Below are 24477 nucleotides of genomic sequence, written 5' to 3'. Positions count from 1 at the left end.
TATTTTGCTTATGATTTGTTGTAAGTTTGAAAGCTACCACAGGCTGGGATATATGTTCCATATGCATGCAGAGTGATTAAGTCCCCCCTCAACCTCTCTTTCATCAACTGAACAGGTTGAGCTCTTTAATCTTCAGTTTATAAGTTTTGTCTAACAACCTCTGTATCATTCATGTTCTTCCCTTGAATTCCTTCCAAGATACATCCTTGTCAAAGTATTTTCTGATAACGAGATACTAGAGAAAATGTTGTGTTAATACAGTAGAGTGTAACCCCCCATTTTCAGTTGATATTACTTTTTAATGTAGTATTTTTGGCATACCTTCACACCAAGAGTTCATGTTGAGGTGGTTATCTATGCACAACAGCCCCTAAATACTATGATGGCCAAAGAGTGAAAACCACTGTTTTGTAATAAGGACATTGTCCTCGGGAATCTTGCCTGGAAATGAAAAACGATGGGGTTTCTTTCTCTCCTTCCCTTCTACACTTTCCCTTAATTCAGTGCATGAGTCACTTTTTACTGGCAATAGCTAATAATCTTAAGCTGTTTTTATCAATCATATATATTAAGATAAAAATTGTCTTACTCAAGAGACTGTTCTGATCTAAGGTGACACCAAGGCAGTTACTATACAAAAATCACTTAGTAAAATCATGAGAGAAAGCAAACAACTGGTTAAAGATAGCCTGTTTCTGTATTAAAAAATAGTAAAAAAACACCTTCAACAATAAGGGAAGAAAATTAAAAAAAAAAAACCCAAAACAGAAGACCAAAACACAAACAACAAAGAACCCAAACTAAGATGACTCAAATAGACACTGCACAACATTAGGATGGAGGCTAAAAAATGCTTGGTCGAATCATTCCATTTTGATAACTACATGTGTTGTTTGGAAGCATGCAGGTCTTCCCTGTCATAGCATACATTGCAGTTGAGATATCCACAGTACACAGAGTATCATCATACAATGTCAGAAAGCTCCAACCCATACAGAGTAACACCATATCACATCCCAAGGCTTCAGCTGTCTGCCCACACAGAATAACATTACATCACCTCACAAGGCTGCAAGCATCTGCCCTTCTTTTTCTTTAGCCCAACCTTTTATAACCCTGATTGTCCATGCACTGCACCTGGGCATCCTCTGTTCCCTTTGGTGGTTGGTCAGTGCAGCTGGCCACTCCATGGCTCATTGCTTTCAGTGCTGTTCACCTGCTTTCCATAGCTGTAGCCCACTGCCCTAGGGTGACATTATGATGCTTGTATCCCCATTTGTGTATTCTGTTTATGCTGGATATTATGTTCTGTGCCTTCAAGACTGGCTCTGAAGAGTGAAAGTTTTGTTTTGGTTTCTTATCAACCGCTCCCCCACAGCTAGCAGGACACACAGACAGGGCGGTACATAGTGCTGCTTTTGCTTTTCGCTTGGCTTTTTGCTTTGCTCTCACTCTTGCTTCTGCTTTGCTCCTGCTCTTTGCTTCTGCTCATTAGTTAGTATAGCTAAGCAGTCCGAATTTTTCCCTGGACTGTTTTTCCTTTCCTTTTTTTGGAACTACTCGAACCTGCTCTGGGCTGGGACCTGGAAACACCGAGAGTTTGCACCTTGTGGCCTGCAGCAGCTACCCCCAGCACTGGAGGGACTGATAGCAGAAGCGACCACCCCCAAGAGAGACTTTCTGAATTTGTCATCTTTTTCAGAGCGGTGAAAGAGTGTTGTCATCCAGTATTGTTCATTTTGTGTGCTGGGGGGTGCTGTGCCTGTTAAATAAACAGGTTCCTTCCCCTTGTCTCCGAGGAATCCTTGCTGAACTGGATGCGGGGAGGAGCCGTGTGGGTTTGCTTTCTGGAGGGGCCCCTTTTGGATGTTTTCTCCCAAATTTGCCCTGAACCAGGACACCCACTCCCCACTCCCAGTTACCACAGGTGTGTGCCTGCACTGTGGCACAGCCAGCCCCTCACCTGCTTGCGCATGACGTCGGTGGCCTGCATGATGTAGCGAGGGGGCAGCCCATGGCTCCGGGCCAGCGTGATGGCCTGCTCCAGGGTGACGCTCAGGGTGCAGCTGCAATGGGGGAAAGAGGTCAGCTCTCTGATATCTCCTCAAAATAACTGCTTTTAAATCAATCCTCTTCTTAAAACAATTATACATACAAAGATTACATAATAAACGTGCCTCCTGTACCTCCCTCACCCATGCAGGTATTAGCCTGAACAGTATAATGTTTCTAAGATTTTGAGTGTAACAAGTGTTCTTGCCGACTTAGAAACAAATGCATTCGTTTTGTTCTTTCTTAAGGAAAAAACCCAAACAAAACAAAACTCAACTCCCCAAAAAGCACAAAACCATACAAAACTCCCCCAAAACACAAAACAACATACAAAAACCCACACTAAAAACTATAGCTTGGCAAGGGCACAACTTGGAGAGTAACAATCCAAGAAAAAAATGTTTTGCAATTATATAAATCCCTTTTCAGGTGGTTTCTGCATGTTCTACCTCCCCCTCCACTGTTAAAGCAGACCAAGGCTTTGTACCAGGGTCCCAATCTTTTACAATTAATGTAGCTTGATTATTGTCTTGGCACATCAGTGCAGCGCAGAATTAAGAGACATTTACCCCTTTCATAAAAGAAAATGGATGAAAACTGCATTCCTTCAAATGAACTGTTTTGTGCTGTTTTGCCAATCTTTTTCAAAAAAACTTTTGAGGACAAAAATTGATTGTGGTTCCTCATCTAACAGAAAGGCTGTCACTGTTGTATCAGAGCAACCAGAAAAGTTTCAGAGCAGTACGGCAGACAACCTGCCAGCACACCGGGCAAGAAATAGTAGGGAAAGTAATTTTGAAGACGCCATCTCATTCTCATTGTTATCAGGACAAGAAAAAATGGTTGTTTTCTCATGCAACCAAGATCACAGCTGTAGAAAACTCATGGATAGAGACAAAACACCTGAGTAGAAACAGGTGCTTTTAGAAAGAACATGCTTGAGGGCTGCTATAACCCAAGAGGTGAGAGTGGCTCTACTCTGCCCCAGTAAATCACTCGATTTTTCTCTTCACAACCAAAGTGCTGCAATAATCAAATCTCTTGAACCAGAAAGATGGGTTGTACACAACATTATTCTATCTCAGCAGAACCTGACAAAAGCTGTAATTTTCAAGTTCAAATAATAAAACTAAGACACATTATTAATATATAATTTTGAGCACCCGTTTGGCAAAATCCTGACCAAAGTGTTCTGCATAGTTTATAATATGCACACAGAACAGACAATATGTTTCAATCAAACACTTATCTTGCTGAGCAGAAGATATGTAGGAGGAAAAAAATGTGTCTGTTCTTATTTTCTTACTGAAAAAAAACCCAAACCCAAAATGACACATTTTAAAAACTGCTTAAGCTAATTTCTGGACTGCAAGAAGTTTCACAGAAGTGAGCATAGAGGATACTAAATTTGATCTGTAGCTTTATTAATGGTCTTTCATAAAAAATTTATAAGCTAAGTGATTTTCCTTAGTAATGAGATAATTTTCATTCCCCAGTTTCTTGTATACACTGGCCTCAGTTAACTTGAGGCAAGAGTGTATTGATCTTTTTTTTTATGTGTTTGATTAAGGTGTAAGATAGCTAAATGTTAGATTAGAAATTCTAAACACTGTTTTCATCTTGTCTTTGAAAAGTGAAATATTGCACAAAATACATGTTCCTAATATTTTCCAGCACCAAAATTTAAACATCCAACCTTCAAGACCAGATTGCAAAGGAGGCTTTGTTCTACTGACAGTGGAAAAAAGCAAAAGTATCTGAAATGTAGTTTGACAGATATAATCTAAGCCAAATAAAAAGGGCAAAAAGTTTCTCAGTAGGTATAATATGTATTAATGGGCTCAAAGTAAAGCTCTCAAGCAAGTAGTTCTCGAGCCAAGTTTCCCAGAAATCCCATCTTCCTGGAACCCTTTAGACTGAAAGCATAAAAAAATTATATTCCGCATGCGTGAATCAAAACTAACAAAGGAACCTTCTAAATGAAGGTCATATTGAAGAATTAAGTGCAATTTTGTGATTGAAAGAAGGCTGCCAAGCTGCTCCCTATCCAAACCTGATGAAATGGCTGATGATCACGGACATTACCAGGCCTCTACATTCGGGCAATTCCAACCATGATTCAGAAATAAGACTGCCAAGTGTGTAGATAGAGACATAACCAGAGTGAGAAAAGCACAGACTGAGCAAAGCAGCATAATAATGATTTCTTTTAGAGGCTGTTATGGAGGTAGGCAACAACTACAGTACAGTTCTGAAACACATATGCTAAAATTGAATATCCCTCTCCACAGCAAGTAAGAATAGCAATTCTAAGGATGGTATTTTTAACATGTCCTATGAAATTAGTAGCAAAGACACTCAAAATGACAGCAGTGATGATGTTAATAATTATCACACCTCTTCAATAGAACATTTTATGTTTGAGGTGAAATCCTAAGTAATGCTGGTTTGATACATCTATTTTCTCTTTTAAAAAACCTTCTTATTCATTAACAGATGTTAAAATTTGTTAAAATTGCATCAGAGGCTTGATTGCATTTGAATATATTGTTTCATTAGAGGTGGAATTTAATATCACCAAATTTTGTGTTTCTCCTCTGGCGCATAAAAGGTCTGATGAATGGCAGAGTTAAATATAAACTATAGATTTTGGCTTTTGTCCCATGATTAAGAAATAAGGTCACTACTTTCTAAATAAAAAAAAACAGTAACACTCAAATAGTGTCATCTTAGTCGAACACCAGATCAGTGAGATGGCATCTTCTAACAAAACCGATCATATTAACCTTGCATGAGACTATGCTGAAGGGACTCATTTATCTACATACTGGTACTTTCTCCCAGCTCTTCAAATAGTTTTTTAAATTAGTACATATCCCTTTTCACAAATCAAACTCCCCTAGACACCTGCTGTGAAAGAAAAAATGCACACACAAAACATCAGATGGTAACATGGAAAAGTCATAACTGGAAGTACCTCAGCAATAGGGCTGCCAAGCATGGAGAGATAAAGCAAATGCAAATTTAAACCAATGTAACTTCTAAAATTTTATTAAACAATATGAAATCTGGTTATTCTCCATCTTGTAAAGTTATGATGGCCTGAGCAAAGTTCAATATCAAGGGTTGTCAGTAAATATGTGCAGTAAGTAATAATCCACTTTTCTCCTGCATTTTGAGACCTGATAAACAGATGGTATTAAAGTTTACAAAGCAATCTGGAAGCAGTCCTGACCTCTGAAAGTATCTGGTCATTTGGATGCAATCAGCCCAGACAAGCCAAAACAAGGAAAATATTTGGGGAAAAACCTTCATAACATACTGTTATGGGAAGCGTAAAGCCCAAATCCATAGATTTAACAGTGTAAACAGATTAAAATCTGTTCTGACTCCCTCTTTTTTCCTCTCACCTCTTTTTTTTAATGTGAGAAAAACAAAAGACTCAAATTCATCATTTCAGAATTTATGTCAGTTAGAATGACAAATTCCCTGTCTTGACAGATTACAACAGCAAGGCAGAGACATTTGGATTTCCCAGGACAACAGGGCTGAGAATTCCTCATTTCATCCATTTGGTTTCCAAGAAACAGAAGGGGCTGCAGCTGCTCCCAGCTCCTGCCTGCTATCCCCAGTCTCCCATCAGTCATGACAGTATTGATGTGAAGATTAAATACAAACTTTAAAACAACTTCTGGATCAAACCATTCTGAACTTGGCTAAAAAAGTAAGACTAAATGATTTTCTATCACCAATAGTCCTTTTTTTTTCCGACTAGATGTGATTTTCACTAAAGGGCTGCAAATCAGCTGGACAGATGCACATCAATCCTGAAAAATGGAGTTGTAAAATACAAATACAGACTGAAATTTTCCGAGAAATTGATTATTTCACAATAGCTTGCCTAATGTCACTGAAAAGGAAAAATAATTTTGAGTTTGTGTTCACTACCTACAGAGGTGCCGTGCAGCAAAGTGCATATTTAGGTTACCAGAGCATCCAATTTGTTCTCAGGTTTCAATTAGGCTTTCAGCCATTCTACATCCAAAAATGCACCAAAACATCCCTTAGAAAAATGCCCTGAGTAGAAAAGATGAGGTGAAACAAATTGGTTTATTAGTTACCACAGTCAGAGATGTCAAAATTAATTATGTTCTATGTGAATAGGAAAAAAATATGAAAAGGATGCATGTATGCTTAGTCTAATTAAAAACTAAAGCTTCTCTCAACATGTAATTTAATGCCATTATTATTATTTTAATTACTTTTCTTCCCATGCATCATAAGGTAATCAGTCCTACATTTGATGACTTTTTACATCAACTTTATTTTCTGCTGTCATTTAAATTAATAAGTATAGAAGGAATATTATTTAAATCAGTGCATAAAGTAATAAAAAACTTAGTGTCAAAGTAAATCACTTTGGGGTAAACATTTTTTGGGCCATTTGTCTATAATTAATAGTGATGTCTGGGTAATATGCATTGATTCTGATGAACAATCTGAAGAAGAAAATAGACATGATAAAACTAAAAAGGAAGACAAATGTTGTTCAGGACTATAAAAAATGGTTGGACAAAGTATAGGCAGGCCTAATTCTAGATTTTTCCACAAGCTTTAAGATGTTCTCACTGTGGAAATGTGTCTCCATGCAAATAAAACTGAAGCTTGCATTCTCTGCACCCATAACTGAAACTTTGCTGAACAGCCTTGCTTTTCAACAGAGGTAAATTTTGCCAAACATTAAGTATTGGAGAGAAAATGAGCATGATGAACATACACTAAACTAAAATACTGTTTTTCACAATTACAGTGAACTCTGCTGGAGTTCAGGACTTAGTTTTAGTCCCTTTATGAATCTTTGTGAAACTGAGATGTTGCCAGTGTGGAAGGGCCACTGTAAAATCAGTGTTGGATGGTACCTGTCCACTGAAGGCCAGTTTAACATACAGAAAGCAATTATTATGCACATAAAGTGTATTAATTCCACTCTGAATAAAAACCAACACTTCAAAAAGTAACTGTCTGTGGAACACACACCATCACCACATAGAATGGCCATGTGCAGCCTGTGTTAAAGGGATTTTCTGCCTTTTGTCCATTAAGCATCAGCATGCAGGATTTCATTCACAAAAGGCACCACTGTGGTTACACAGTTGTGCAAACCTCAGAATAAAGATATCCCAACTCCCTTATCAGGCATACCTCCACTATTCTACAACAGGATAATCAAACCCAGCTCTACCAGATATGTTCAGACACAAACTAGCAGTAGATTTCTGACTTATTTAAGTGGATGGCATGAACTTATCAAGCCAGAGAATCATTCTTGGGAGGTAAGTATCTATTAGTCATATATCAAATCTACCCTTGGTTACTGAATTTTTTTGTAGGTTAAAAACATATTTTTATCAGGGTTATTTGATTCAATATTAGTAATTTTTAATAATGAAGTATGAAACACAAAGGAAGTTATGTTAATATTGTTTTCCTGTAGATTTAAAAATTTTTGTCATCCACTCTATTTCCATAAATAAATGTAAGAATCTACCTCTTTAAAACAGAGAGGCTTTCAAAGAAAAATTAGGAAGAAAAAAAAGGCACTTCTTTTCACTGCACATCATCTGTCAGTGTTAAAAAACTGCAGGGAGCATCTTTTCACAATCATTTTTCCTGTAAGATCTTAGCACCTCTAGTCAGCTGGAAGTGTTGCAAGGAAGCAATTTCATTATTAAATATTCCTTGCTTGATGAGAGAAGAGCATTTCCAAAATTTTGAGCTATTCCATGCCTTTTATTTACTCATTTTCCATCATACTTGCAAAAATAAACACAATCTAAAGGCATCTGAAACCCCAGCTTTGACCATTATCTCTCATTCTGTGCAGAAAGTCTTTCCATTAAAGGCTTCTTCCTCTGTAAGGAGGCAAGTAAATCTGGTAAAAAAATTGCAATTTACTTCTTGTCTTGTAATAATTCAAGCTATTCACTTACCTCTCTGCCAAAAATTAAAGCAGATCTGGTTACGTTTTTAATTTCAGATTGTTTGAGAGGCCCCATTTTATTTTGATTGTAAAGCAGAAGATTTTGTATGAAAAACACCGGTTTCAAAGAACTGGACTGCAGATAAGGCAATTGTGCAGGAGCTGAAGCACAAAAAGAGGATGATTCCACAGAGCACAGTAATAGCACTGTATTTCAAACCTGCTACTAAACATCCATAATGTTAAAAGAAGACCAAATAGGAAAAAAGCATACCTTGAAATCCATACTAGTAATGACTTAGATCCATCTTTTCTGTCTCGCTGCATTTAATGCATTTCTCTGCATTTTCAGATTGCATTTTAAACAAAATAGTGTCACAGAATTTAAAACATGCAAGACAACAGTAAGACTATAATCCATCCAGCATATGTATTAGACACACTAGAGGTGACAAAGCAAAAACGTACCAGATTGTCTATGAAAGACAAATATAGAGCAAAATAAAACAATTACTGCTGTAGGAACAGCATAGCACTATTTGTGCTAAGCGTCTTGCCTATTCTATTTTGAAACAAATTCTCATATATTTCAAAATTATTTAGTTGGTTTTAGGTAGTAACCAGCACAGAATGTAATACCCTATTATCCTAAACCCTAAATTATCCTGCTCTACTATGCTAAATAATACTCTATTATCCCAAATAATTATTTTACACAAAGAGATGTTTGTTTATGCCTCAGTGGGTATGGTATCATAAAAATATACTAATTGTAGACAGACATAACATAACTACAATTTAAAAAATAAAAGAGAATCTTGACTAAGTGGGAAGGTAGCAGGACTAAGAGCCCAATTTGGACCAGATGGCTGGAGAAGGGTATGGATTAGTTTTTCAGTCTGTGCTAACCTGAAAGTAGTCCCATTGATCCCTGAAAGCTTTCTTACTGGGGAGTTTATAGCCTAAATACAGCTGCAAAACTCCAAGGATTTTCTTTGTAGCATGCCCTCATTGAGCTCAGAACTAAATTGTTAGAGGGAAATTTCTGAATCTAAGAGGAAGAATTCTTATGCTAGAATGTCAAAAGTACAAATCCAGGGTACCTATTTTTCACCTTGTTTCATTTGATTCACAGAAAGGCAGCTGGCCATGATGGACAGCTTATGGTGCTACTCTGCTTTGCAATGTGGAAGATGAAGCAGGTTTGGCTGGCTTGCAGGACCACTGCCAGCTACAAGAGACAGCATAATCAACACTTGGCAAAATCTGCCTCATTCTTCAGCCAAGTGTCTGCCAGCCAGAACCCCACTGCTTGAAGGATGGCAACACTAAGGAGAGAATTTCTGCAGGGGAAATTAAAATTCAGAAAAGAAAATAAGACTCTGATTTTTCTGGGTTTCATCAAGATTATAGAAGATTTTTCCCTTGATCCTCCAGGAAATGCAAAAATTTAAATAAACTTGGGATTTGTTTCATTTGGATGCTTTAAATTATTCCTTTGAGCCTGTAAGGCCTATGGTCCCTGAACAGACTTCCGCAGCTGCTGCACCTAATTTCATTCTGGCACAGAAAGAGGCTAGGACATGTCTGTGCAGTGCAGTCTTGCTCTTCTCCCTCAAGCAGGAGCTAGAATCATGATTCAATAAAATTTAAAAGTGCCTTTCATCACCTGCATTTGTACAGACTGATAGCAACTTCAAACAGAATGAACACAAGCAAAAAAAGCAGAATGTTGTTTACAGGGTGACAGCTGGCTGGCAGGCAGAAATATAATTATGAAAGATAAAAAAGGTAAAATAAAAATGCAAACTATTGATTTCTCAAACTAATTCAGAGCTCTGTTCCTCTTGTTGATCAACAAGGCATGTTCGCTTATGATAATCCAAGGGGAGGTTTGTGGCACTCACACATCACTTAGGACAGTGAAGGTTAAAGGGACTTATTTTCCCCCATCCTTGGTTTTCTGGTGCTCAAAATCTATTTGGAAAGAACTGCTGTCTGAAATAGATATAGGATTGCAGGCTTTAATGTAAATTGGTAAACATATTGTCGTAATAAAAATCAAAGAAAAGCAATCACCAGCAATTCAAAATCCCCAGCATTATCTTGGATATAGGGATGAAAGTATGAACTCTGTCAAGCTGTTTTAGCCTAGTGCAGCGTAAAAAGCAATTTAATATGGATCACAGAGAAGTCAGAAACCAAGACACTGCTGATCCAGAGATCAGCAATCACTGTCAAAGCAGACAAAGCTGCTGTTTCATAGCTCTTGGCCTCTTCTGCATTGGACTGTCACCCAGTGCCTCCCTCACAAGCTATCTGAGACTTGCTTCTGGTTAGAAGGAGCAGTGGCAGAACCTCTCCCTGCCCCCTTGTCAATCCATGACACCTAAATTCAGAGCACACAGAAAGGGCTGTCCAATCAGTTCAGTAAGAGATTAATAAATTGAGTGAGGGAAGGTGTGTGTGTGTGTGTGTATATATATATATAAAATTCTATTTTAAATTCTATTAAATGTATTTAAACTTTGACAGATTAATGTCTTGCTCATCTCCCACTCCCCATGAACAAAAGAAAGATGCTGATGAGTAGAGCACCCTGTACTCTTCCAGACTCTCAGACATTCACTCCCTTAAAGACTAATCATAGAAACTGAGTTAAAATGAGGCCTTTTAAAAAGAAAGTATGGGGGAGTCTTGCTCCAAGTTTAGCTTCATTTTTAAGCTGGCAAGACTGACAAATGAATAGATTTTGAAAATTCAATCTGCAAGAAAAATTCACATCTTTCCCCCACGTGTTCATCCAGTAGCATCTCTAGATAATACCAGTTTTAACTCAATTTAGTATCCGTGGCCTAGTGTTAAAAAACAATCATGAGCCATTGATTTGGGCCTACAAAACGTGAAGTTCTGCAACTGATCACAATCAGGGACTCCACAGTATTTCGTTTCAAAGAGCACAGAAAGCCAGATACACTGCTGAGTACAACCAGAGATAAATATCCCCTCTAACTGAAAATCAGTAGCTGGAACTCTAAGGAACTAGCTAACAAGCTAAGGAGCACGATTTTGCAACATTATCTGCCCTGATTAAATACTACTCCAACAAACAGAAGAATTTAGTCTTCAAGATGGCAGGCATAAAGCAAAATCCTCTGTCTATGGGACTTGATGACATGCAGCATCTTACTCTTTCCTCTTGTGTCCTCCTCACAGGACTTTGTGTTGCTGCAAGACAGTTTCTCTGAGAGTAGCAACAACAGTAGGTCCACAAAAACACTGCAGAATTTAGCACTAGAAATGCTGGGCACAAAATTCACTGAGCAAACCTACCAGCTGGAAATAAAGCAAGCTTTCTATCTGGGCAAAGGCAATTTCAGAATGTCAAAAAACCAAAGCCCACTTAGTACTGGACTCTAGAGATGTGTCCTAGGGAGACCAGAAAGAGAAAACAGCACATGAAGTGACTTCATATGACTCCAAATACTAAGGAAAAACTTCTTCATCCATCCAGTTTGCATCTGCAACAGCAACTTCAGGAAAATGTTATTAAAAAACTTTCTTAGCTTTAACCACTCAGAGGGATTTATTTCCCTTAGAAGAGTGAATTAATCCCTTCTTGTCTCTAAATACATGAGTTTTCTTCTGAACTTCCAGGTACAAACCCCTGAGTACCTATACAATTTCTCAAGTAGCCCATTCATTTTTCCTGGAGGGCCCATCTTGAAATATCTCTGATAATGCCAAGAGTTGGTGTTTCTTTCTCTGAACAGATGGTAGCCACAAAGGCAGTATTAATGCACAAATGAAGTAGCAGTACCAAAACTCAAGTGGACTCACTGTAAAGTAGAACTAGTCATGCTTTAGAGAAAAGTATCTTGCATCTTTATGTAAATAGATGATGATGAATCCTTTAACATCTAGACAGAAACCCACACATAACACTTTAAATCCCATTCCCATGCTCACAATACAGTCTTTAAAACCAATATGGTTTTATGCTTGGTTTTCTAATTTTTTGTGGTTTTAAAATACACTTCTATAGACATTTTAGGAGTTTTTACCTTTGAATTAGCCCTAGTTTTGAGCAGCAATTTGATGATTAATTAATTTTCATCTTAGAATAGCTCATATTCAGATTCAAGCAAACCAGATCTTATTCAGTCACCAAATCATTCTGAATAATTTATGACCCACAGGATAATAGTTTATTTGGGTAGTTCTGACTACAGTCTTAAACTATCAGAATTTTTGGCACAAATGTATTGACAAATTCATGAAATGCTGGTGAAACCCAGAGGCAGTCTTTTTTCAGCTTAAAAAAACCCGTCAGAATTATGCCCGACACCTTTTCTGATCACGTAAGACATGAAACTGAAAGCAAGACAAAGAGAAAAGCTGTACAGCCTCATATTCTTCCAAAACAACAGTGTCATGACAGCCCATGCTCCATAGCATTTGCATCTTCCTCTGATATAGTGACTAATGTTACATAGCAGACCTTTTTCCAGCTATTCCCTAAAATTAAATACAGTATACAGTATGTTATGTACACTTGTATCATTGACAGAGAGTAATACAAATACTGTGTTGCCAGCTCTCAAATGGCAAACACTGTCTTCATACAACTTAATTTTTTTTGGCTTTATATGAAGCTTTTCCTTTTTTTCATGCCTGAAAATCTGCATTGCTTATGTTGCAACTGCCTCTTTTCTTCTTCCCTCCTCAAACCTCTTTGGAAGAAAGGATTTTACTTAAAATCAGGAGAAAGTATTGCTCATTCTAACACAAGGTATTGGTAACCATGTCTGCTAAAATAAGGATTGCACCGATCAGAAACTAAGCAGCATTTTTAACATACTGCTACCCCTGATCTACAGTTTGGAACTCTCATGAAAAGAGCATATTTTTAGTATCAGATTATTTGTTATGTTAATTCTTTTGTGATTATTTGTTATGTTAATTCCTTTGTTTGTTGGGAATTTTCTCCCTCTCAAATTTTAGTCTTTACTTTTTTTGGTACACTGTCCCAAAAAATTGTAATCTCCCCAGATGGAACATAAATATATTGCTGCCTGTGACAAATATGATTAAGTACTAGAGAGTTCTGTGGTGATACTATTGTCATACACATATATTTGTCTATTAAAATCTGGTAGGGTTGATGACAAAGTTCAGTTGACTATAGGTCAGTCTATTTTTTGGTATTGTATTAAACATATCAACCATCCTTCAGGGTGAACCTCTCATTATCATAAGGTGTACCTGCAGAAATACATGTGTCTTATTTTCTTGAATCAATCATCTTGCTTCCTTAAGTCAAGATCTACTATTATTCCCTGTACCATACAAAGTAAATAAAATTTCAGCATTTCTTGCCTGTATTAAGAGTTCAATATCATACTTACTATTCATCTAGGTAACATTTCTCTTTCTACTTTAGCAATTAAGATTTCTGCCTTTTACCAAATTGAATGGGGAACAATCTCATTACAACTGCACAAACCAAAAAAATTATACTGTCCATTTCTCTCAATCACTGCAAACACATCTCTAGAATTTCCACAAATCTTTCAAGTGCACCGGCTGTTCCGTGTAAGATATTCGGTATTTAGTGTAAGATCCATCTCTGAAAAGAGCAGCAGTCTCCAACCTGCAGTGACAGAGTGGCTGACTGCCAGAAAAGGTGGGGAAAAGCAATTTTCCTACCGGTGAACGCCGCTGTTGCACATGATGATGTGGCAGGCTCCCAGGCGGCTGCAGAGCTCGGAGGCCACGGAGAGCAGCCCGACGCCCGAGGCGCTGCAGGCGGTGTAGGCGCAGGCGGCCGTGCGCTTGGAGCGGATGAAGGACCCAACCAGCCGGTACAGCTCATCCAGGCAGTTGAGAGGCCTCATCAGCTGCGAGCGAGGAACAGAGAGGCGTCTGAATATTTGCTCCTGAGAGCACATGATATACTCTACCAGAGCAGGTCATCAGAGATGCAGAGATGTAGAACACCAGGTCTGGCTAAGAAAGCCAAATTCCATTACATTAATACCAAACACAGAGTCTTCTGATACATGACATCTTTCTAAAGCTTTTCAGTTCTTCCCATCACTGACTGCTTCCTTCCCAGTCCTGCCTATGGAAGTATTTTTCACTTCAATATATCAATTTACCCATGAATGCTGTATCCATTAATGGACTGGGAAATGAAGGGAAGCCATGAAGAAGCAACCTACAACTGTACACATATAGAGGATACGAAGATACAGATATCAAGACTTGTTAATTGACTTGCTGAGAAAATCATCTTACATTTGTGACAACACTGTCCTTTATTTGTCAAATGTCTAGTTCCTAATCCCGACTAACATCAAAAAATAAAAATCAACAGATGTGACAAAAACATACAACAAAGCAAAACTGGTTAACTTTGTAGTAAAACTTAAAATAATCCCAGCATTACTGTACTAAGAATGAATGAAGTAAGGAAGGCAGCTTTCAAGTGAAAAACTTGTGTCAGAAGAGAAGCCTTCAAAAGTGGCCAAGCAATGAAAACCAGTATCTCATGGTGCTTTGTGTAAATGAGATGTTCATAATACAAATTTTCAGACCACTTAATTCCAAATTCCCACTTCTCTTTATTCCAGAAACACTTAAAGATTGCAGCAAATCCCCATGCTACTCAAAGAATTAATCTATTGAAAGACAGATTATTTCCCTAAAGACAGTTTTAACTAGTTATAGAAACATCAGCCTCACTTGGTGCTAGTTACTTTATTAAAAAGCATTGATGTCAAGAAAATCAACTATAAAAAAAATATTTTAACCTGGGTGCAAACAGATTTAACTTGGTTTAGGTCCTACTGGATTAACTTGCATCTATCTAAATTGATTTTAGCTAGTATCATCTATTAAAGCAAAGCTATGGACAATGAAGTGCTAGGCACAGCCAAAAGTGGATCATGCACTCACTCTTGGCTTGCTCCAGCTGCAAAATAAATGCATTAGCTTAACCTAGCAACACTTGGTCAGATGTGGATTATGAGATGCTTTTCTCTTGCCCTTGAAATTTTTGCTGGAATAGATAGAGAACAGGTTTAGGAGCAACAAGCAACCCCCTCACAGCTAAACGTCCCCTGCTGCACCTGTGACTGCCAGGCACGCTGCTGACTCCCCAGGGAAGGAGTGCCAAATGTCCTTCTTCCCCTGGGTGCAGCCCTGCATGGATCCAAGAAACAGGAACCACCAGTCTGTTAAAACCAGGGCTGATACTGACATAAAATTTTAGTCTGACATAGCTCAGCTGATGAGCACTGTTATTTCTCAAGCCATAGTAGCTCAATCACTTTCACAGGCAAGACCCCAGGAATTTCTTTATTCCCCCTACTGGGGTGCAATACAGGAATTAACTCTTCAATGAGAGAAGAGAGCATTAAATGAATTTTTATAGCCCCTGGGATCTCTCTGCCACAGAGGTTTAAAGACAGATGAAAGCATTTGAAGAAAGCCTAAATAAGAAGATTCAGAAGAAAGTCTTCTGAGCAGGATGCTGAAGGAGTATTTAATTTGGAAAAGCACTTCCAGCTTTCAGAACAAAGAATTTCTGCCTGCACGTCACATGCTCCTAGGGCAGCAGCATTGCTCTGAAAGCACAGTGAAAAAAGAAGGTAATGATTCCTCTTCTCAAATACAGATACCCAGATACCCTCCCTGCCACACCTTTTAATCAGAACCACATGGTACCACCTACCCCAAAAAACACAGGGGGGACAAAAGGCTGCAAGAGAGCTCCTCCCTTGCCTGCCCCTCTCCCCCAAGATTTAAACAATTCAATTTGTGATGGAATAAGTCTCAGTAACACAGTGTGTAACATGCAGAGTTTAATTAGGCACTTAACATTTTTATTTACCTTATCTATATAAGCTGCTTTAGATGTAGAATTTGGAGGCAAGTTTGACTTGTCCAGGTAGAATGCCCTGAAAGAACAAACAGATAGAGTAAGGCAAAAACTAATTGTTTCAAGTCCTGAACAAAATTTCTACAAGGGACTATTCTTAGACAACATCCTAAGGTTGGAGGGTGTTTTACCTTATGGAAAGAGAGGGTCAAGGAGTAATACAATAATCAACAGGCACAATCAATCCTTCTTTTAAAATAATTAAATAAAAAGCAATAAAATAAAGACCCTTTTTTATTCTGGAGGCAAAACACTGTCCCTCTGCCGTTTGGCAGTACAGTGCAAAACTTTAACATCTAGTTATAAGAACAAAGAAAAAAGGGATCTGAAAGTAATTTTCAACAAAGCTACCCATAGAAAAAAAGGTCTGTGCATCTCTATAGATTTTAAGAGTGACTTTGGGAAAACTGGTATAGAAACAGTGCCTGAGCTTCACATTCTACAACCTTTTTTTATATCTGCTGTATATAAGTGCAGTCACATAAAAGCAGAATCCCCAACATGAAACACAGTACTGACAGAGGAAACATATACATGTTCATAATATAAAAAGAAACAAAAAAGCAGAAACCCTACAGGGGACAAATATGCATTATACATGTCTTCTTCAACTCAGGAACCCTAGAGGAATTTTTGTTTTAACTTTCCAACTTATAAGCACATTAATTGCTCACCACAGAGATGCAATCATTAAGCATCTCATAGATAAATATCACACATATCTTTGTGATAAGATCACAGGTTTTAGTGCCTCTGCAGCAACACTGAAATAAGTCTGTCACTGCCACAGCAGTGAAGTTGGACCAGATGATCTTTAAAGGTTGTCTAACCCAAACCATTCCATGTTTCTCTGATCACAAAATTCATTCTGCTGGTAGTAAAGCTCCTAAAATCTCCTGTGGCAGCTGAAAATAAAAATATTCGGTAGGCCTCCCTACCTACCAGTGAGAACCAGGCAGCAGCCACTAATGCAGAAACTCTGGACAACATTTAAATGAAACAGAACAAGAGAAACCCAACTGAACTGTGGTACACATAGGGGAAAAAAAAAGAGATTCTCCGGTGACAGCCTCAAGGTATCACTGAGATCTATCTCCACTCTGTGTGCCCAAGGCACAGACCTGACTAAAGGCCACAAGTGAGCCACAGCCCAGGCTGGAACTAAGGAGTTTGGCAGCCAAATTTCAGTTGCTCTATAGTATTAAAAAAAAAAAAAAAAAAAAAAGTCTTCTTGCATTCTAGCTCTCAAACAAGAGGATCAGCTGGATCCCCCAGTCATTAAAGCACTGATTCATGTAGTACACAAGGATAAAATTGCTCCCCCTCTTATTTTTTTATTTCATATGAGAGAAGTTACATTGCTGCACACTTGCTGGGCAGGGGTGCAGACTGCAGATCTGAATACCTGTTACTCTTCAATAATCTGGCATGATTTACTTGATTAAATAAACCCATCTTTTATTTGTTTGTTGTTTGTAGTTTTGAAAAAAAATTCTCCCAAATTTAAGGTTTGAATTAATTCCCTCAGAAAGCACAGCAAAGATAATCTAGTGCTGTTATTCCATTAAGCCTGTTGCATGATCTGCAATGCACTCTGTGTCAAAGGAAGCTGGACACCATTGAAAGGAAAAGAGGTTTGTAGAGAAAATTACTCATAAATCACTTTGAGTGGCCACAGCACATAAAAGCTACCTCAGCAGCAGCAGACCAACCATTTTTCTTTGTTAGCAAAGCTACAAAACAAAGCCTCATGCTGCTCTCCCCTGAACATTATCAGACTGAAAGCCTACACTGCCTTTTCCTGCCATACAATAGGAAAATCTGCTTCATTCAGAGGCTGTTCAGCAATCCCATCTCTTTGGACTGTTATTCCAGCAAATTCATCTGCATTAAATAAAACCAGAAACCAAATATGGAACAGTACACTAATTAATGGAGTACATGGAATATAATTAACTCAAGAGTATAAAATGAAGCAACACGGACACTGGAATGGAATATGTGGTTATAGGAATTACTCCATTAATTCAGGCAATTATTCACTAACCTAAAAAAACCCAAACAAAAATCAACTTTACACAACATTCATTTAAAATATAAAAATATCCTGTTACAAGTGAAACTATTCCTTCCCCATCAGATAACACTCCCAGATGTTTCTCAAGTGCTTTATTTTTATTGCTTTTCATAAAAACTGTCTTCAGTATTTTACAGAACATGACAACCTGTAGACAGCATATAAATTTCCAAAGCACTTCGCTTAATTACTAAATGCTTGTTAAGGTCCTTTAATCATATTTTATGGGAAAAGTTAATGGCAATCTTGGCATGGTGCCCAATTTGGACAATATTTTCTAATCCATTTGAAATGAACCAGAATGAAATCATAGTTCTTTGTCTCCAAATGTGATGTTAGCTTTTAAAGCCTTGCAATTTCTCTAAGATCCAGCAGAAAAGCCTTCCTTAAAAAAAAAGAAAAGGTAGATAATCCAATACACAATAAATCTACTGAGGATTATTGCTGTGTTCGACTTTTGTAAGATATCCCCTACACAGCAATGTCAAATAAGAGGGACAAGTATCTCGGGGAAAACTAACACCAGGATAAGGTAACAAACATCTTAGGGTTCAAAAAGTAAAATCTCTCACAAGATAAAGGCTTTCCCAAGGTGTCTTCCCACAACCTGAGTACAAAGGAAATGCAGAAGCGCTGATGTTTTCTTAGTGAAGCATTTTTCAGGGTACCCTCTAAAGCTGACACAGACATGTATAAAGTCCTGAAAATTGAAATTTTGCAAATAGAAGCCTAAGAATGTTTCAGACCTGCAGAGAGACACATTCCTGAGTAACTTGGAACAGAAAGATAATTCAAGCAAATCCAAGTGTTTAGTCTTACTCTAAATTTCTTGTGCCAGTAAGCCCACAGGGTTATCCTAGGTATTGCTAGTCCTTTTTTTAAAAAGAAGGATAGTAAAAAAATAATTGAAGAGGAGTAGGTAACTGGGTTATGGCATTAAATACCACCGAGTTTTTGGTTCTGCTCTAGAAAGGTTTTGCTTTGATGTTATAGCACAGAAGAATTTAGCATTTTATTTCCAGAACCTGTGCGGCAAACATACAAATTAGTTCCTACTGTCCTCAACAGAAGCATGGAAATGTATCTCAATTCTACTAGATTTTTTTATCCCTCAGTCACAAGATATTAAAGACCATCTAGAAAAGCACAGTCAGCAATCTGAGAAAGGACACATCAGAACAGAGGTGTGGAGTAGGGAAGTGTGGGAATCCTTAATGATTTTCTTCAGCTCGAATTAAAAAGCACTGATTTATGACACAGATAAACAGTAACTCTGTATTTCTGCATCTATGTGCACACATACAGAATTGTTCTTAAAGAAATACAAAAGTATTTCTTTAATAACAATTCTGTATGTGTGCAAAAATACAAATACAAAAGTATTTCTTTAATAACAATTTAATAATACTGTTCTGCCACCTAGCTTTTAACTACACAGGTGAGAGTGTGTATAACATGCTTATGTATATATGTGTGTGTATATAAATTAATACATATACATTTGCAAATACATTTATATCATCTAATATATATGTAAAAATTCCATTTTTTCTGTAGTCAATGTGTCCATTTTCTGTTATAGCAAATTATTTCATGTATTCTTGCCACTAAATGGCAAATCTCAATAATTGATAGATTACCAAGTAGAATTACCTTCCCAACCCATGCTAAGACTCAGCAATTTTAAACCAAGTCTCCTAGCATCTGTCAGCAATACAATCCTATGTACAGCATCACCAGCATCCTTAGTAGTTACAGAAAGTTTTAATTTTAACAACTGAAAAGCTTTATGACAGTACCATGACTTCACTTGACAAAGAGCATATACAGTAATACTTTGACCACTCACAACTATTGTGAAAACCGAAGTACAGAACAGAAAACTTTAGTACCATGTGGCTTTAGTACCATGTAACTTGCATTTCATGAGTAAGCATGTCAGTAAGCCCTACCCCTTGGTAAGGTCCTAGAGCCCTTGTACTTGTCACTGGTGAGGCCACACCTCCAATCCTGTGCTCAGTTTTGGGGCCATCACTATGAGGAAGACCCTGAGAGGCTGGACTGTGTCCAGAGAAGGGCAATGAAGATGGAGAAAAACCTGGAGCACAAGTCATACAAGGAGCAACTGAAAGGTGGGGTTGTTTAGCCTGAAGAAAAGGAGGCTCAAGGGAGACCTTATTGTTCTTGTAGTGAGGTGGGATTGGCCTCTTCTCCCACAAAGCAAGTGACAGAACAAGAGGAAATGGCCTCAATTTGTGCCAGGGGAGGATTAGATTGGTTATTAGGAAAAGCTGGGACAGATTGTCCAGGGACATGGTTGAGTCACTATCCCTGGAGGTACTCAAAAGATGTGTAGATATGGCACTCAAGGATGTGGTTTAGCAGTGGACTTGGCAGTGCTGGGTTAACAGTTGGACTCAAAGGTCTTTTCCAAACCTAAATAATTCTGTGATTCCTGGCACAACCCCATCACAAAGTGGCAAACCAGCTTTTGTCAGTCCCTACTGATGTCATGGTTTAGGAATTGTATTCTCCAGTTTAGCCTTCCCTCTGAAACCACTCCAAGCCATGCACCATCATTCGCTCCCCCTTCCCCTGCATCGCGCTGGAGAGGAGAATTGGAGTCACAAAAGGTAAAGATCACAGGCTGAGACAAGAACAATTTACTAGAAACAGCAGTGCAGCAAGAAAACAAACAGTAAGAGCAACAATATTAATAACAAAAGTGTACAAAATGGTCACACAAAAATGGTCTCTGTGGAGCCCACAATCCAACCACAGCCATGCCCCCCCATGCTCCCCCTGGCTCAGGACCAGCACCACATTTACTCCAGGAGAAGGAACCTCTTCTCCTTGGAAGAGACTCCCTTCCCCTGCCCCTGGAAATGATGGAAGGTGGCCTAGAACAATCTCCAGGTCCTAGCCATGTCCCTCCTGGCTGCTGCAGGAATTAACCCTGTCCTGGCTGGGAACAGGACAACTACTATTTCCCTCTACTGTGGGAAATAGTGCGAGCTTTGGTGAAGGGGATGCGACTGTATGGTGAGGCAAGAAATATACATAGAGAAGAGAAAAATTAATCAGGTTTAATAATGCATTTAAATACTTACAAGTGGGGAGGGGTATAAAGAAAATTTCAAGAAATGAAACTTAAGGACTTCCTTGGCAAACATCTGCTTTAGTGGATTAGACTGGAAGTACAGCAGGGACACAAACTCTCAGCTCTTGAAAACCAAATTCCCAAGAAACTAGACACTTAAACTGAGGGGAGGAATCTCCATAATGCTCCTCATTTTCTTGCAAGACTGCAGCATCTGGCTAAACTACTGGTCTCCCAGCAATTTAAACTACCTTCAGCCAATGAGTAAGGTATGTTGAGCAACTGGCAGTAGAATGAGCACAAGTATCTGAGATAGAAACAGAGGAGGATGCTTGCAAACAACAGTCCTGCTATCAAAACAGGCCTTTCACAGCCCTGCTCTTAAACCTTTGTAAACACAAGAGCAGGGGATTACATAAATGTAAGCATAGAAATGTGAAGACAGAAAGTCATGGATGACCAAAAAATGGGAAAAAAGGTCCAGTTTGCTCAATGTAACACTGCCCACTTTTCACCTGTTTTCCAGAATTTAGTCTCCAGTGTCTCTACCTACATCCAAGGGCACTTGAAACCACCCTATTTGTGGTGGTTCTTTGGAAGTTCTTTGACCACAGACCAGTTACAGGTGCCCTCCTGCTTCTCCCATCAGTGACCAGAAGGGAAAGAAAAGGCTCCTGATCACTGCAGATCCACATTCTCTGTGCTTGCAGCAGTTAAGGAAAGCAGGATAAACCTGATGTCCGCCTCGGTGAGCAAAGAGTCAGTACATATAATCTACCAAGACTCATAACTTTCAATTACAGAACACTATTGATAATAAATACTGATCCTATTCTGTCCAAAGTCTAAAGAAACAATTAATTTACATTCAGAGAATGAGCACAGCATGGAAAAAGGAAAAAAAAAATCCCAAAGCTAAATTCAAGCCATCTGGCAATATCTTTTAGACCAGCTAGACAAATTTCATTTACTTTTCCCAGGATCTCTCTATTCTCTCTGGTCTTGCTTCACTTACATGCAATGAATATTAATTTCTGTTCTATCTAAAGTACTTCTTACTAAATTAATCAGGAGAGAAACTTAGCTAGTAATTCTTTGTTATATCCTTCAGAGTGAATGCTTCATTTTCAATTAAAGACTGCATTTAGAGAGAGTTATGTCAAATTTCTAGACATTTGGAATCACATCTTAAAAATCTAAGAGCCATTAGATTTCCAATGTTTATAGTCTTAGGAAATACATGATAAATTTGTAGTATTGCAGTCCTGCTTTACTGCTGGCTGCTGTTTTGAGTACAAAGCTGTGTATCAAATAGGTAGTATTGAAGACCAGGAAGCAGTTTTTCTATGTCATTTAGAAATATATCACTGTAATAAAAAGAAAATATCACAGAATCGCTCTCTGACACCCGTAAGTCTCCTCACATCACTCTTCTGAACTTGATGGCAATGACAGAAACTGTTAGTTGCTCATTAACATGTCACTCACTGAGCAGAACAGACATGAAGGAAAGACCCACCACAGGGTAAGAGTAGCACAAGGACAAGCAAGACAAGCTTCCTGACCACTTGAGCATTTGCTTCGGAAAAGCTTTCCACTGGAAACAGTGGGGCAAGGAGTCTGTCATCCTTAAGGTGGATTTTAATGTATTTACTACAGGAATTGATACACGATCTAGCCTTTTTGATAATGCAGGTATTGCCTAGAGGCTTCATCATTTTGTTTCAGAGACAAACAAGTTCTTTCTTTCACAGTAATTAACTACCTTTAAGTGGATACATCCTTTATGTCATTGTAACTCATTTACAGCAAAGCAACTATTAGAGAATTTTAGTTCAGCCTGAAGCCATGAGTGCCATCACATCTATTTTCTGCCTTGACTAAATTATACAGGATACAGAAAGCATCATCCTGCCAAGAAGCTTGCAGCTTAAGAGGCTGTTGTGCATTTATACATGCGTGTATAAATAAAAAAGATGTTACATTCCTGAGATTTTGTTCCATGTTTGCAGATCTTCTAGAGACAGAAATGGTTTCCTTTTCTTATCTTTCTGAAAATCAAAAGAAAGAAGAAACCCCAACAACATGAAAACCTCCTGAATTGTAACATTCCTGAATAAAGAATTCAATTAAATTTGCCATTGCTCTGTGGAGGATTACTTATGTCATAAAATAAATACAGGAGGCTTCAGACAGAAAAATTGTTTGAAGTTACATTGTAAACGAAACTCTTTAAAATGACAAATATTACATTCAGTGTAATCAGATGTTCAATGTAATGAGGGTAGTTAGCTAAATCATTTGTCGTTAGATTCACTGATTATAATTGCTTCCTTAGCATAACAGACTTACATTTACCTCCCAAAATGATATCCAAGAAAGCAGCAACATAGGGAGAAAAACCCAACAAAAAAACCCAAGAAAACTCAAACAAAATCCACTTTTTTCCCCCCCCTTTACTGCTTGCTTTAATTTTTCTTCTATTATGGCTGTACAACAGAGTACAGAAGTAGTTGCCAATAAGCCTGGACACAGCTGACTTCAAAGAATAGTTCCAAATCACACAGAATGGTAGGCAGGAAGGAAGGAACTTTCTCTCTCTATTGATGCACAGGCGAGTTAATTACTATCCAGTGGTAATTAACACCCACACCAGTGGTGGGGATGTGCAGCAGCCCTCAGCTGTCTTTCCCACAGCATGATCCTATCTTTGGAGTAAAGAACTGGGTCATCACATAATCAGGGGTGTCACAAAGAAAGTGCCATGCTGAGGATAAGAGAAAATTAATGGAAAAGCAGAACTCTCCTGACCCCACCTTCATCTATCATTTTTCTCATTTCCTCTCTACATTCCCAATCCTGGCCACCATAACATCAGAAAACAAATTTTGAAGGGGTTTAGATATCTAAATGCGAGCATACATTTCTGAAGAAGCATTAAAATTGTTCATCTATCTAAAAACCATTACTTTCTCTAATTTCTTATTAGCTAAAAATGATCTGCATAGACAGTTTTGGAATCTAAGCACGTCTATTGATGTGCAGTTTTCAGCACCTATAGACCACTGTCAGCAATGAAAGCAAAGCACACTGCAGAGGCACAGAAGCTGGAAGGAGGCTTGGTACAGCCACAGCCCTGCACCCTGCTGAATGACCTGTGCCCTGATCATCCTCTCTGCCTTTGTGATACATCCCCTCCGTGCACAGACGTATCCAGGAAAAAACCTCCTATGGCACAGATGTGCTTGGACTTTTCTGATTAAGCAGCTAACCAGAAGCACCTGTAGAAAACTGCATTTTAATAGAATGTCATAGGAGGGACA

The 24477-nt window shown here is 38.2% G+C and overlaps 1 protein-coding gene and 1 long non-coding RNA gene across 2 annotated transcripts in view; one reads left to right on the top strand and one right to left on the bottom strand.

Moving 5' to 3' along the window:
* The window catches only part of LOC134425373 (uncharacterized), a 47295-nt gene extending 37788 nt beyond the window's left edge, over positions 1–9507 (top strand). The window contains exon 2 of the long non-coding RNA XR_010029662.1: positions 9168–9507. This is a non-coding gene — a long non-coding RNA (uncharacterized LOC134425373). The remainder of the gene's footprint in view (positions 1–9167) is intronic.
* PREX2 (phosphatidylinositol-3,4,5-trisphosphate dependent Rac exchange factor 2) overlaps positions 1–24477 on the bottom strand; it is a 173217-nt gene that overhangs the window by 16545 nt on the left and 132195 nt on the right. Inside the window, exons 37-39 of the mRNA XM_063169894.1 lie at positions 15930–15996; positions 13742–13932; positions 1964–2066 (exon numbers count right to left, since the gene is read on the bottom strand). Coding sequence (XP_063025964.1) covers positions 1964–2066; positions 13742–13932; positions 15930–15996 — 361 coding nt within the window. The remainder of the gene's footprint in view (positions 1–1963; positions 2067–13741; positions 13933–15929; positions 15997–24477) is intronic.

This window comes from Melospiza melodia, chromosome 1 (assembly GCF_035770615.1).
Source record: "Melospiza melodia melodia isolate bMelMel2 chromosome 1, bMelMel2.pri, whole genome shotgun sequence".
In the NCBI taxonomy this organism is placed as follows: Eukaryota; Metazoa; Chordata; class Aves; order Passeriformes; family Passerellidae; genus Melospiza; species Melospiza melodia.
Note: the sequence above shows the minus strand (reverse complement) of the source record. Positions and strands in the feature narration are given on the sequence as shown.